General features: G+C 40.8%; 1 protein-coding gene across 2 annotated transcripts in view; it reads right to left on the minus strand.

Moving 5' to 3' along the window:
• Positions 1 to 14,540, minus strand: part of otofa (otoferlin a) — a 104,344-nt gene that overhangs the window by 12,450 nt on the left and 77,354 nt on the right. For both annotated transcript variants that reach the window (XM_063001398.1, XM_063001397.1), the window contains exons 18-30: positions 12,393 to 12,513; positions 12,198 to 12,298; positions 11,926 to 12,016; positions 10,932 to 11,048; positions 10,693 to 10,845; positions 9,195 to 9,384; positions 8,392 to 8,516; positions 7,362 to 7,496; positions 6,204 to 6,365; positions 2,932 to 3,051; positions 2,672 to 2,833; positions 2,417 to 2,579; positions 1,952 to 2,022 (exon numbers count right to left, since the gene is read on the minus strand). In XM_063001398.1, coding sequence (XP_062857468.1) covers positions 1,952 to 2,022; positions 2,417 to 2,579; positions 2,672 to 2,833; positions 2,932 to 3,051; positions 6,204 to 6,365; positions 7,362 to 7,496; positions 8,392 to 8,516; positions 9,195 to 9,384; positions 10,693 to 10,845; positions 10,932 to 11,048; positions 11,926 to 12,016; positions 12,198 to 12,298; positions 12,393 to 12,513 — 1,711 coding nt within the window. The remainder of the gene's footprint in view (positions 1 to 1,951; positions 2,023 to 2,416; positions 2,580 to 2,671; positions 2,834 to 2,931; positions 3,052 to 6,203; positions 6,366 to 7,361; positions 7,497 to 8,391; positions 8,517 to 9,194; positions 9,385 to 10,692; positions 10,846 to 10,931; positions 11,049 to 11,925; positions 12,017 to 12,197; positions 12,299 to 12,392; positions 12,514 to 14,540) is intronic.

Genomic DNA, 14,540 nt, shown 5'->3' on the forward strand with positions numbered 1-14,540 from the left:
CTCGTTAGTGTTACTAGGTCTCAGGTGTGCATAGGGAGCAGGTGTGTTCAATTTAGTAGTACAGCTCTCACACTCTCTCATACTGGTCACGGAAAGTTCCAACATGGCACCTCATGGCAAAGAACTCTCTGAGGATCTTAAAAGACGAATTGTTGCGCTACATGAAGATGGCCAAGGCTACAAGAAGATTGCCAACACCCTGAAACTGAGCTGCAGCACAGTGGCCAAGATCATCCAGCGTTTTAAAAGAGCAGGGTCCACTCAGAACAGACCTCGCGTTGGTCGTCCAAAGAAGCTGAGTGCACGTGCTCAGCGTCACATCCAACTGCTGTCTTTGAAAGATAGGCGCAGGAGTGCTGTCAGCATTGCTGCAGAGATTGAAAAGGTGGGGGGTCAGCCTGTCAGGGCTCAGACCATACGCCGCACACTACATCAAATTGGTCTGCATGGCTGTCACCCCAGAAGGAAGCCTCTTCTGAAGTCTCTACACAAGAAAGCCCGCAAACAGTTTGCTGAAGACATGTCAACAAAGGACATGGATTACTGGAACCATGTCCTATGGTCTGATGAGACCAAGATTAATTTGTTTGGTTCAGATGGTCTCAAGCATGTGTGGCGGCAATCATTTGAGGAGTACAAAGATAAGTGCGTCATGCCTACAGTCAAGCATGGTGGTGGGAATGCCATGGTCTGGGGCTGCATGAGTGCAGCAGGTGTTGGGGAGTTACATTTCATTGAGGGACACATGAACTCCAATATGTACTGTGAAATACTGAAGCAGAGCATGATCCCCTCCCTCCGGAAACTGGGTCGCAGGGCAGTGTTCCAGCATGATAATGACCCCAAACACACCTCTAGGACGACCACTGCTTTATTGAAGAGGCTGAGGGTAAAGGTGATGGACTGGCCAAGCATGTCTCCAGACCTAAACCCAATAGAACATCTTTGGGGCATCCTCAAGCGGAAGGTGGAGGAGCGCAAAGTCTCGAATATCCGCCAGCTCCGTGATGTCGTCATGGAGGAGTGGAAAAGCATTCCAGTGGCAACCTGTGAAGCTCTGGTAAACTCCATGCCCAGGAGAGTTAAGGCAGTTCTGGGAAATAATGGTGGCCACACAAAATATTGACACTTCAGGAACTTTCACTAAGGGGTGTACTCACTTTTGTTGCCGGTGGTTTAGACATTAATGGCTGTATATTGAGTTATTTTGAGGGAAGAATAAATTTACACTGTTATATAAGCTGCACACAGACTACTTTTCATTGTGTCAAAGTGTCATTTTGTCAGTGTTGTCCCATGAAAAGATATACTTAAATATCTGCAGAAATGTGAGGGGTGTACTCACTTTTGTGATACACTGTATGTATATCCTTATAGTAAACACAGCAGAACTTACACTGACCAGGCGTAACATTATGACCACTGACAGGTGAAGTGAATAACACCGATTATCTCTTCATCACGGCACCTGTTAGTGGGTGGGATATATTAGGCAGCAAGTGAACATTTTATCCTCAAAGTTGATGTTAGAAGCAGGAAAAATGGGCAAGCGTGAGGATTTGACTGAGTTTGATAAGGGCCAAATTGTGATGGCTAGACGACTGGGTCAGAGCATCTCCAAAACTGCAGCTCTTGTAGGGTGTTCCCAGTCTGCAGTGGTCATTATCTACCGAAAGTGGTCCAATGAAGGATCAGGGTCATGGCTCGCCAAGGCTCATTGATGCACGTGGGGAGCGAAGGCTGGCGCGTGTGATCCGACAGACGAGCTACTGTAGCTCAAATTGCTAAAGACGTTAATGCTGGTTCTGATAGAAAGGTGTCAGAATACACAGTGCATTACAGTTTGTTATGTATGGGGCAGCAAAAGGGGGACCAACACAATATTAGAAAGGTAGTCATAATGTTATGCCTAATCGGTGTATAATGGTAGAATCACTGTATGAGGACTTACAGCATCCAGTTTGACCACAGTGTCCATCTTCTTTATGTTGGGATCAGGATGCATGTTGACCACAATGTCACCTGAGGAGAGAGACAAAGGACAAGAACTAATGGTTGGTCAAAGCCACGTAGCCAGTGGCCTGTCTAGCTGGGGTGAATAGGATTAAGTTTGCAATTACCAGAGTGCCATTACCAACTAAGAGGGCACTAGAGTATGTGTTCCACTATATATGAAAGAATGCAATTCTAGTGTTGTAGCCCCCCAATTTTACTATGCTACATATAACTCCAGGGCATGTTTTGCATTGTGAATTGTGTTTATATGTGTGTATTAAAACGTGTTTAGATGTGCCTCTCTAAAATGACAAGAAACAACTATTTAGCAACTTTTGTTTTTGTTAAGATTTCCAAAGCGTTTGGGTGGCGCAGCGGGGTGTAACACAGGCCTTTTTTATTGGGGTGATCTGGCTGATACCTGTGCTGGCCCAGTTGTTGGCCTTCTTGTCAGGTGGGGTGTATATAAACTTGCGGAGACTGGACACTGCATGTGTTCCCACCAAGGTGTAGCGCCCAAATGCTCTGCAATCTACCACACGAATGTTCAGAGGAGGATGAAGTAGTTCATTTTCAGGAAGGTCCTGATAGGTGACACAGATTTTTAAAGCAAAATTGTTATCAAAGTAACAATTAAGTGGGTTTCATATACATTAATAAATAAATAATCACTCACCACTTCAAACCACTTCACCAGAGTGCTGAAATTTGGATTTTTCTTGAAGTTTGCAATGAGGGATGATTGCACGCCTTTTCCTGCACACTCAATATCTACACGAGGTTTGTCCACCTGAGTCAGGTTAATTCTCTTCATGTCCCTCAGACCCCAGAATAGAACCTGGAGTGTAACAGTTCCACACAGTGTTACTTGATTTTAATTCTGCACTTTACAAACAGCAAATCAAACATCTAATACAATTTGAGGTAGGTGTTCACCTCTATACGGTATCTGCTGAGTACAGGTCGAATACCCAAAGGCACAGGTAGTATGGGTCCTTGGTCACCATCGGTTGGCCCTTCAAGAGGAGGAAGACCTTTTACTCCTGCAGGTCCGATCTGTGTGCGGAAAAGCAACCAGCAACATGCTACTAACTACACATAATCAAAAGTCAAAGTCAAAGTGAACTTTATTGTCATTCAGACTATACAGCTAGGAGTGCACAGCTGAACGAGATTGCGTTTCCCAAGCTCCAATGTGCAGAATATAAAACAAGATAAAAAAAGAGCATATACAAGACAAAATATACATTCAGTAAAAAAATAAAAAAGCACTATTGCACATACAGTGTATCACAAAAATGAGTACACCCCTCACATTTCTGCAAATATTTCATTATATCTTTTCATGGGACAACACTATAGACATGAAACTTAGATACAACTTAGAGTAGTCAGTGTACAACTTGTATAGCAGTGTAGATTTACTGTCTTCTGAAAATAACTCAACACACAGCCATTAATGTCTAAATGGCTGGCAACATAAGTGAGTACACCCCACAGTGAACATGTCCAAATTGTGCCCAAATGTGTCGTTGTCCCTCCCTGGTGTCAGGTGTCAAGGTCCCAGGTGTAAATGGGGAGCAGGGCTGTTAAATTTGGTGTTTTGGGTACAATTCTCTCATACTGGCCACTGGATATTCAACATGGCACCTCATGGCAAAGAACTCTCTGAGGATGTGAGAAATAGAATTGTTGCTCTCCACAAAGATGGCCTGGGCTATAAGAAGATTGCTAACACCCTGAAACTGAGCTACAGCATGGTGGCCAAGGTCATACAGCGGTTTTCCAGGACAGGTTCCACTCGGAACAGGCTTCGCCAGGGTCGACCAAAGAAGTTGAGTCCACGTGTTCGGCGTCATATCCAGAGGTTGGCTTTAAAAAATAGACACATGAGTGCTGCCAGCATTGCTGCAGAGGTTGAAGACGTGGGAGGTCAGCCTGTCAGTGCTCAGACCATACGCCGCACACTGCATCAACTCGGTCTGCATGGTCGTCATCCCAGAAGGAAGCTGACGCACAAGAAAGCCAGCAAACAGTTTGCTGAAAACAAGCAGTCCAAGAACATGGATTACTGGAATGCCCTGTGGTCTGTCGAGACCAAGATAAACTTGTTTGGCTCAGATGGTGTCCAGCATGTGTGGCGGCGCCCTGGTGAGAAGTACCAAGACAACTGTATCTTGCCTACAGTCAAGCATGGTGGTGGTAGCATCATGGTCTTGGGCTGCATGAGTGTTGCTGGCACTGGGGAGCTGCAGTTCATTGAGGGAAACATGAATTTCAACATGTACTGTGACATTCTGAAACAGAGCATGATCCCCTCCCTTCGAAAACTGGGCCTCATGGCAGTTTTCCAACAGGATAACGACCCCAAACACAACCTCCAAGATGACAACTGCCTTGCTGAGGAAGCTGAAGGTAAAGGTGATGGACTAAACCCAATTGAGCACCTGTGGCGCATCCTCAAGTGGAAGGTGGAGGAGTTCAAGGTGTCTAACATCAACCAGCTCCGTGATGTCATCATGGAGGAGTGGAAGAGGATTCCAGTAGCAACCTGTGCAGCTCTGGTGAATTCCATGCCCAGGAGGGTTAAGGCAGTGCTGGATAATAATGGTGGTCACACAAAATATTGACACCTTGGGCACAATTTGGACATGTTCACTGTGGGGTGTACTCACTTATGTTGCCAGCCATTTAGACATTAATGGCTGTGTGTTGAGTTATTTTCAGAAGACAGTAAATCTACACTGCTATACAAGTTGTACACTGACTACTCTAAGTTATATCCAAGTTTCATGTCTATAGTGTTGTCCCATGAAAAGATATAATGAAATATTTGCAGAAATGTGAGGGGTGTACTCACTTTTGTGATACACTGTACATTGTAAACAGACATAAAATACACGTTAAGTAGAGTAAAAAATATATACACAATATTGTTCAATACACCATATTTGTGATAAAAGGACATGACTGAAACTCCACCCATATTTTAATTGATTGCCAATATTTACATTTATGCCATTTAGTGGATGCTTTCTTTCAAAGCAACTTAAAATTGTGAGTAAAGAGAAAGAAGAAATTGAGGACTAAGGGTCTTGATCAGGGACCCAACAGTGAGAATTTGCTGGTCCTTTAGCCAGCAATCTTCTGATCGACAGTATATTACCTTGACCTCTGAGCTACAACTGCTGTATATACTGTATATTTACAAACCCCCTTTCCAGAAAAGCTGGGACATTTTGTAAAACTGTGATTTGGTAATTCTCTTGAGTCTTTATTTAACTGACAAAAGTGAAAAAAAAAAATCATTTGTTTTCAGTGTTTAATTTCATTGTACTGTACTCCAAAAAAAGTTGTGACAGAGGCAAAATAAGAGTGAAAAGTTTACAGAGGATTTGGGTTACAGCATTTCACAATAAATGGTAACTAGTGAGAAAATCATAATCAGGTATAAAAGGAAGATCCACCAAAGGACCTTTACAAGCAAGCAAGAGGCCACTGTTCCTTGACTTACAGACATGTTTTATACTGATAATTTTGGGATCTTAAATCTTGGTTGCTTAAAAGTGGTGTTATTAATAATGTATGCTTCTTTATATTGTGGCGCCGGCGAGTAGGAAGGATAGCCTCAGGGCCGCAAGTGAGCTGCCTTTGGCAGTTCATTCAGTGGTTTAGGGACAGACACCCATTCATACACACATACAATCATACAACAGACAAACATATAAGCTACTTACCCAGCCCTCACCGCAGCCACCCTACTCCCAACACCAGGATACACGGCTACGGTGAGCCTAGACACCACTGCTGCAAGGCTTTCTGGGTAAAGCCCGTGCCAGGCCCCCAGTGGCGACGCTACAATATGTATTGAAGAGTTTATGTTTGAGTGTAAGTTTTTAACATTAGAAATGTGAGTGTTGCAAAATACAAGGGTCCTGGGTTCAAACCTCGCCTCTAGTCAGTCTTGGAAATGTATGGTATGTCTTTCTGTGTTCTCCTGGGTTTCTTCATAGTCCCCAAAACTTAAAAAAACATGAACTGACTAAATGTGAGCAAGTAAATAAATATACATGCACTGGTGCCCAGTACATAGTGAATTTCTGCTATGTGAACCATGTTTATGGGTGCCATCAGAACCCTTATAATCCCAATTAAAATAAAGTGGTTATTCAACATAAATGATGATAAAGAAGTGCAGGGTTTCGTACCTGCAGCAGTTCAAAGGCAGCAAGCAGCTCTCCTGCACTTGAGTTTCCTCTGTAGATCTGATAGTACTCCAGCTGGGGTGGGAATCGTGGGGGGCCGTAATGCTCATCAACCATCTTGGTGAGAGGCTTGGCAAAAGTTCGACCAATAAACTCAGCTTTTCCCTGCAAAAGAAGCACATCCTGCTATCTCTTCTGTAAACACTGGAGGTCAGTGTTGGCACATACAGATTGTATAGCCTGCCAAGGACATTATTTACTTTTACTGAATAATAATAATAATAATAATAATAGCAATATTATTATTATTATTATTATTAATAATAATAATAATAATAGCAATAATAATAATAATTATTATTATATGTTATTATCATTATCATTATTATTATTAACATTTGTATAGCCTTCAAAGGACATTTACTTTTACTTAATAATAATAATAATAATAATAATAATAATAATTATTATTATTATTATATGTTATTATTATTATTAATTACTATATTTATTATTTTTATTATTAATAATAATAATAATAATAAAAATAATAATAATAATAATAATAATAATAATTATTATTATTATTATTAATAATGGTAATAATAATAATAATAACAATAATAATAATAATAATTATTATTATTATTATTATAGGTTTAAATAATAACATTGATTTTTTTCTCACTCTGGGTCATTACTGTTTTTGGTGCCAATAATCTGGCTTTATACAGTATAATGGACATTAAATATGTAAGGTGCTTTTAATGGCAACTTAAGAATTTTTTTAAAAACCATTATGTAAATGTACTTTTATGCAGGCTGCAATGTTGCTCTTTGACGTCACCCAGTACTAACACAATAACTTTGGGTGAAATAAAAGTAATTGCACACACAACACAAAGGAATTTTTTTTTTTTTTTTTTTTTACAGCTTCCATGTCTTTCAAAGTTTGGTGAATAAATTTAACAAATAAGTAGGGCTAAAGTTAATGAGGAACAGCCATTAAGTCAGACAATAGTCCACATTTTAATAAACTCTTATCAGAGCTAAACCAGAGTGCCTTATCAGTCCATTACAGACTGGAAAAATGCTAAGTATTCAGGAAAGCTGTGGTATTAGTGGCAGGGTATCCACATGTACATAAAATTGGAATCTTACCACTGAGTCCTGGTCATAAATTTCTATTACAATGATCGGAGGGTCATCACGAAGCTCGCTGGCCTCCCCATAAAGCTCCACGTTATCGAACACCAGCAGCTGATCCCATGTTGGACACAAAGTCTCACTCAGCACCTAAAACATCCAACCACACCGGGACAGTGTATTTAAACCACAAACACATTTATCCAGACACATTCAAGTACTTTGTACACATTGTTATTATTATCAGGTTCAACTGTAATATTTTATCTCTGGTCCGCTTATGAAATTACTTTAAAAGCTTCAGTGTAAATAAAACGGTGCTGCTAGTCACCACCTATATTTCATCTCATGAGCAATTTAGCCCTGCACTGCACTCCACTGACATCCAATGCTATAATAGTTAAGATAAAAACAGTATTGATTTGTGGTGTCACTGTGGTGAGGCTGGTAGATTGGGTGCCTTACAGAAGCTTGGGTAATTAATCCTGAGATGTAGAAACTTCCATCATGTCATCTGACTTTGTGTCATGGCCTTCTTATTCCTTATTTATAATGATAATTGAGTGTTGCTGGTAAGTTTTCTGTGCCTGTACAGTATAAACAGGGTTTAATTGACCTCAACCAAAAAAAAAGGTACATGCCACAGTGGTCTCTTGAACTGGTTGGCATGAAAACCTAGACTAGATTAGCAAATGTAATCAAATAGCAAACAGGTCTGTCAAGCTGCTGATATGAGTGAAACTGTCCACAGGCAACAGAGCTTTATACTGCCATGAGCTTTGAGGCTACTGTGCAATAAAGATCCCAAACTTCTGCATTTTCTCTGTTCATGTGGTCAGAAAAAAGAACAAATTCTTCATCCAGACCTTAACTGGACAGTGTTTGCCGCTCTGCCTGTAGTGTGCCAGACCAGGTAGGTGGGCGGTGGTGGGCTAGCATATTGGACTCTACTGCCCACTTTTATTATGTATTATTACATAAGTATACATAAGTATACATACTTTAATTAAAAATGAACTAATAAAAATTCAAAACACAAACTAACCTCTGTGACCTGGCTATATGTGGAAAAAAAGACTCTGGCAAAAGGATCCGACAGGCCACTGTCATCAGCAGCAAACAAACTGCGAGCCTGATACAAGTGAGCCCTCAGCTGGAACACCTGCATACCTGAAGTAAAAAAAAAACAACAACAACAGTGAGATTTGTATCTGTTGATCTGATGATGTCTTTACTTACATACTGCAAATTAATATGTGGAAAAGTCCACAGTGCATATACAAATTGTGTTTGTTTTGTTTTTTTAATGCACTTTTCTCCCCTTTTTCTCTCTTTTAGTGCACCCAATTGCGTCATGCTTCCTCTTCACCAATGTTGATCCCTGCTCTGATTGAAAAGAACAAAGCTAACCCATGCCCCCTCCGACACGAGGGCAGCATGCCATATGCATCTTATCACCTACACTTTGACGAGTGCAGTGCAGATCAGAACTGTGTACGGAGAGACACACCCTGACAGCACTCTTTTCTCATCTCTGTGCAGGCGCCATCAATCAGCCAGCAGAGGTTGTAATTGCACAAGTCATGAGAGAGAGAGAGACCGCATCCGGCTTAGTCCCGCCCATATATGAACAACAGGCCTATCATTGTTCATGTGGCCACTCAGCCTAGCCGGCAGGCAGAGCTGAGATTTGATAGGATGTACTGGAGGTCCCAGCTCTGGTTCCAGTGTGTGCTTTTACCGCTGTGGGCCAAATTGTGTTTGTTTAAGGGATGCTGCAATATTAAATAAATATCTAAAACCCAGTAAGGACCTGAGGTAAAAGTAGCCAAAAAGAAAGCAACTTACTGTTATAGACAAGGCTGATGGGTGGTGCAGTCTGCAGGCCTGTGCTTTTGGCTATTTTATTCTCCTCAAAGCCACTGGGCAAACCACTCAGAAAATCTTTCCTCTGTTTACTCAAACCTAACCACAGGTAGATCTCCATCTTAGCTTGAACTGTCCAACCAGCCGGGCCGAAGCTCCTCTTTCCAGGTAACTTTGTTAAACACATTATAATAATAATAATACATCACATTTATATAGTGCTTTTCAACAACCCAAAGACGCTTACAGAGTACAATTAGTAATACAGGGAACAAATAAACAACGAATAAACAGGAAAAACAATGATACATTGTCAAAATGACAACATATAAAAGGGGTGCGCTGCAATAGGTTAAGATGGAGGAAGACTGTATATGCAAGACAGAAGAGGTGGGTTTTATAGTTTCTTTTCATTTTTTTTTTTTTACTTTATTGCCATTATCACACATTTACAGGCAAATAACCATTGACCAATGGTGGGGGGATCAGGCTTCATCCAGTTAATAGTAATTATTTTTCTTGCAATCAACAAAACATGCATTATATAACACTGATCAGTGGAAAACATATAATCAGGTAATACTTCCAACAAGAACAGTAGTGGGTTCAGGAGAATCTGGAGTTCCAGGATTTTCTTGATCTCCTGTTTAACATTGTTCCAGAATGTCCGAATTTTTGGACAATCCCAAAAGATATGGGTATGGTCTCCGACCATACCACACTTTCTCCAGCATTTATTTGTAGCATTATTTTTTAAAAACACAAGTAACCAACGATGTCCTGAAATACCTCATTTTAACCTTCCAATCAAACTCTTTCCATAGCTGGAAGAGGTGGGTTTTAAGATAGGATTTAATGAGGACAGTGAGTTTGATTGCTGAATATCCAAAGGAAGAGAGTTCCAGAGGCATGAAGCAAGTCTGGAAAATGCTCGATTACCAAAGTTATGAAGGTTAGAGGAGAGAATGGTAAGCAGACCAGCTGTGGAAGAATGGAGAGTGAGCACTGGCTTGTAGACGTGGACAAGGTCAGAGAGATAGGACGGAGCAAGATTATTGAGAGCTTTGTATGTGAGGAGAAGGATCTTAAACTGAATACGATATTTTATGGGAAGCCAGTGGAGGTTTTGGAGAACAGGTGTGATGTGGTGATGTGACCGAGTGTGTTCTGCACTTCATTATAGTCTTAAAATAAACTGCAGCGACTGTCAGGTAGCGTGTACAGTTTAGTGATACGCCTGGTGTACTGTAGGCTCAAAAAATGATGGCTGGACACTTTAATTGAATGGCACAGTAATCTATGAGCCATAAACTTATAAATCACTCAAATACAGCAGTTAACAACGAAAGGAGACAGAAGTTATAAGCACATAAAACTCACCACATTTACCGTTCAGGTCTTTAATGACAAAATGTGAATAGGTGAAGCTGGTACCTGGGCACTACCAATAAACATTGTGTGAAAGACTGGAAGGACTTACCCGGAGAAAGACAGCTTTGACTTTTCCACAGTCTTTGCCCATTTCCTCGTCTACAATGGAATACAGAATATCTCTGGAAGGAATACGAGCATATGCTACACGTTTATTGTTACTTATCATCCATATGAACACGTCTGGAATACTGTGCTGTGGCTGGATGGAAAAAATAAAAACAGTTAAACATGTTCTCCTGGAATTACACTGTTAAATAGCACTAAAGAGATAATAGTTCATGTAACCTCATCAGCCAGGAAACGGAGTCTGTGCAGGAAATTCTGAGTCAGTTTGAGTTTGTCTCGAACCGTGTTCCTCTTTACTTGTGAACGAATTGATTTGGCCTGTTGAGCCATGCTTTCCTACCAACAACACAGATTAAAAACATTACCTTACTGAAATTAAGCTTTTAATAATTCTGCTTTTAATGCCCCTATTCATCAAAGCTGTGAATTATAAAAAAAAATGGCTTTAATTACTTTAATTAGTTTTATTATTTATCATTTTATCTTTATCGTATCTCCTTGGCCTATTATTTCCAGAACAATCTGAAAAGTGAACTCACCACACCACAGCACAGTGGGTAAATAATTGATTGTGTAAGTCTGTGTTGCCCTGTGATGGATTAGTGACCTGCCCAAGGTGTATTTCTGCCTCATTTCCACCCGTTTTTTTTTAGATTTTGAACATGTTTGGTTCCTTGACTTTAGAAACTGCTAGCTTACACTGATCAGTCATAACATTAAAACCACCTCCTTGTTTCTTGACTCACTGTCCGTTTTATTAGCTCCACTTACCATGTAGAAGCACTTTGTAGTTCTACAATTACTGACTGTAGTCCATCTATTTCTCTACATACTGTTTTAGCCTGCTTTCACCCTGTTCTTCAATGGTCAGGACCCCCACAGGACCACCACAGAGCAGGTATTATTTATGGGTGGATCTTTCTCAGCACGGCAGTGACACTGACATTGAATGGTGCTGACCATTGAAGAACAGCATGAAAGGGGGCTAACAAAGCATGCAGAGAAACAGATGGATTACAGTCAGTAATTGTAGAACTACAAAGTGTTTCTATATAGTAAGTGAAGCCGATAAAATGAACAGTGAGTGTAGAAACAAGGAGGTGGTTTCAATGTTATGGCTGATCAGTGTATATCAGTGTTCTGATACTGTACAACAGTTACAGCTTAGATGAATAAGGGCCAATATCTCTATGTCAGAGCTATATTATTATACCATTTCTCTTAGGCATGACTTCAGCCGCTCCCGATCTAGTTTGGTTACGCCTGTCTGATTCTGGTCTTTGTTTGCCAGAGTGACAAATCGACTGCCAGAGACAAAAATAAAAATATATAAAACAACTGTTCAGCAAACAAATCAACGTTTTTTTAAAATCATTTGTTACTTATAAATAATAGTTACTCTAAACTGTTCCAGTGTCTTTAATTCAAATTATTCTTAAAAGAAGAAGCTACTGTATGTACACACACACACACACACACACACACCTGCAGCCAGTACTGAGCTCCTCCAAAACTCCTCTCAGTCTGCGTTCAGGATAAGCCTTCTCCGTCTTAATAATCTCCTGAACATCATTCAGACCCTCCTCCTGTAATGCACCCACACTTACAACATTTTTCCAATTGCCACCAACCTATGTTTATCTTTTCACAGCTAGAAAATAGTAAGTAAAACAATCTAACCAGTTTATCTGCGATCTTGTCCATGATGTTTGAGTTGTAGAAGCGTCTTCGCTGATCTTGCCACCAGCTCTTGATATATATACAGGGCTTTTTTTCAAAATACGGCAAGTGAAAGTAATTGCTGAAAAGTACCAGTGCACAGTGGTTTCATTAGAACTGACTGGAGAAGAGTATTTAAGTAATCAGGTATAGTACATCAAAAACAGTACAATCCATGTATAAAAAAAAACTAAAGTAAATGAGTAGTGCTTAAAAACAGTAAGTGAGTAAAAACTGGAACCTACACAGATTAAGCATAACATTATGACCACCTTTCTAACTGACTGGTCTGCAGCGCAACAAACTGTGATGCACTGTGTATTCTGACACCTTTTTATCAGAACCAGCATTAACTTCTTCAGCAATTTGAGCTACAGTAGCTCGTCTGTTGGATCAGAACACACGGGCCAACCTTCGCTCCCCACGTGCATCAATGAGCCTTGGCCACCCGCCGGTTTACCACTGTTTCTTAGTTGGACCACTTTTGATAGATACTGACCACTGCAGACCGGGAACACCCCACAAGAGCTGCAGTTTTGGAGATGCTCCGACCCAGTCGTCTAGCCATCACAATTTGGCCCTTGTCAAACTTGCTCAAATCCTTACGCTTGTTCATTTTTCCTGCTTCTAACACATCAGCTTTGAGGATAAAATGTTCACTTGCTGCCTAATATATCCCACCCACTAACAGGTGCCGTGATAAAGAGGTAATCAGTGTTATTCACTTCACCTGTCAGTGGTCATAATGTTATGCCTAGTCTGTGTATTTTATTATAAGTTTTTATGGGTTTTTTGTTGATAATTAACTGACTGGAGATTGTGGCCTCTCTGTGTACATATAAACATGGTTAGTTTGACCCCACCCATTAAAAAAATTACCTGTAAGCTGGTAAAACAAGAACAAAAGTAAACGCAATCAGAGGAGTTCCACACAATTGGTTAACACAAAAATGATAAAACAAACTAGAGCTAAAATGATGCAAGACTACAGTCGAATGTGACATTAGCTATTTGGTCGACCAACATGCTGCCACACAATCACAGACCAATATATCTCCCTCAGCCCTAATTATAAAGGCAATATGGTCACAAATCTCCAGGCCACCCAAGAAGGATGGGTCCCTGCTGAGTCTGGTTCCTCTCAAGGTTTCTTCGTGTAATTTTAAGGGAGTTTTTCCTTGCCACTGTCGCCCTCGGCTTGCTCAACAGGGGTTTTTGGTCTGTTGGTCCTGGATTCTGTAAAGTTGCTTTGAGACAACGTCTATTGTAAAAAGCGCTTTATAAATAAATTTGACCTGACTTGACTTGACAAATCCCCATAAATATGTAAGTGCTTGTGTTTAGAGTTTGCTTGGGGAACATGTGCATGTACATGGCAGAGAAGGTTTGCAGCTCCCACTGTCTGGAGAAGGAGTCTGGCTTTGTGTTTCCTGTGCCAGCTAGGTAAGATAAAAATCCATCCGAGCCAAGAAAAGAGCCCACCTGACCTAGCAGGTGTTAAGCAGATGGCACCCTGGAAATATGTCAGGTTTTTGTGTTCCATCCACACCAGGAACTGTTGTTTTGCTTTCTAGCTCCAGAAGAAGCAGTTCTTTATTCCAACATCATAACATCATATCATCATGTCCTTCGTGCCAACAAAGAGGAACTGAGGGCTAAGGTCTGTCAAATGTATTATTCAATGCCCCTTTGTTTGGAGGCGGACAAGAAAAGCCTTATCCCTAGATTTATCGCACAGTCATAGGGATGATGGGGTGGGTGGTTTGGGCCTCGCATTTGCTCTCTATTGCTCGCAAGACTGCCTGGAGGTTAGGGTACTCCAGGGAAACCATCGACAGATTATTCTCCTGATGTGGTGAAGCAGCCTGTTCATGGCATGTGGGAACCCAAAGGGAAAATGAACACATGCACCAATCTATTCTGTAGTTAAGCTGCTGCTGCTAAAGAACTCCAAGACATTCAATACAAACACAGATCTAGAGCCTGTGTCAAGAGCAGTAAAGTCCTCTCAACATGGTTACTCAGAGACATGGTGAAGGGGCAGGTCTTGTTGGTCACCACTCTAGAGGACAAGGATCGTCTGTTGGCCAACATACGCAGTGGGACCTT

Source organism: Trichomycterus rosablanca, chromosome 9 (genome assembly GCF_030014385.1).
Source record: "Trichomycterus rosablanca isolate fTriRos1 chromosome 9, fTriRos1.hap1, whole genome shotgun sequence".
NCBI classification, from domain to species: domain Eukaryota; kingdom Metazoa; phylum Chordata; class Actinopteri; order Siluriformes; family Trichomycteridae; genus Trichomycterus; species Trichomycterus rosablanca.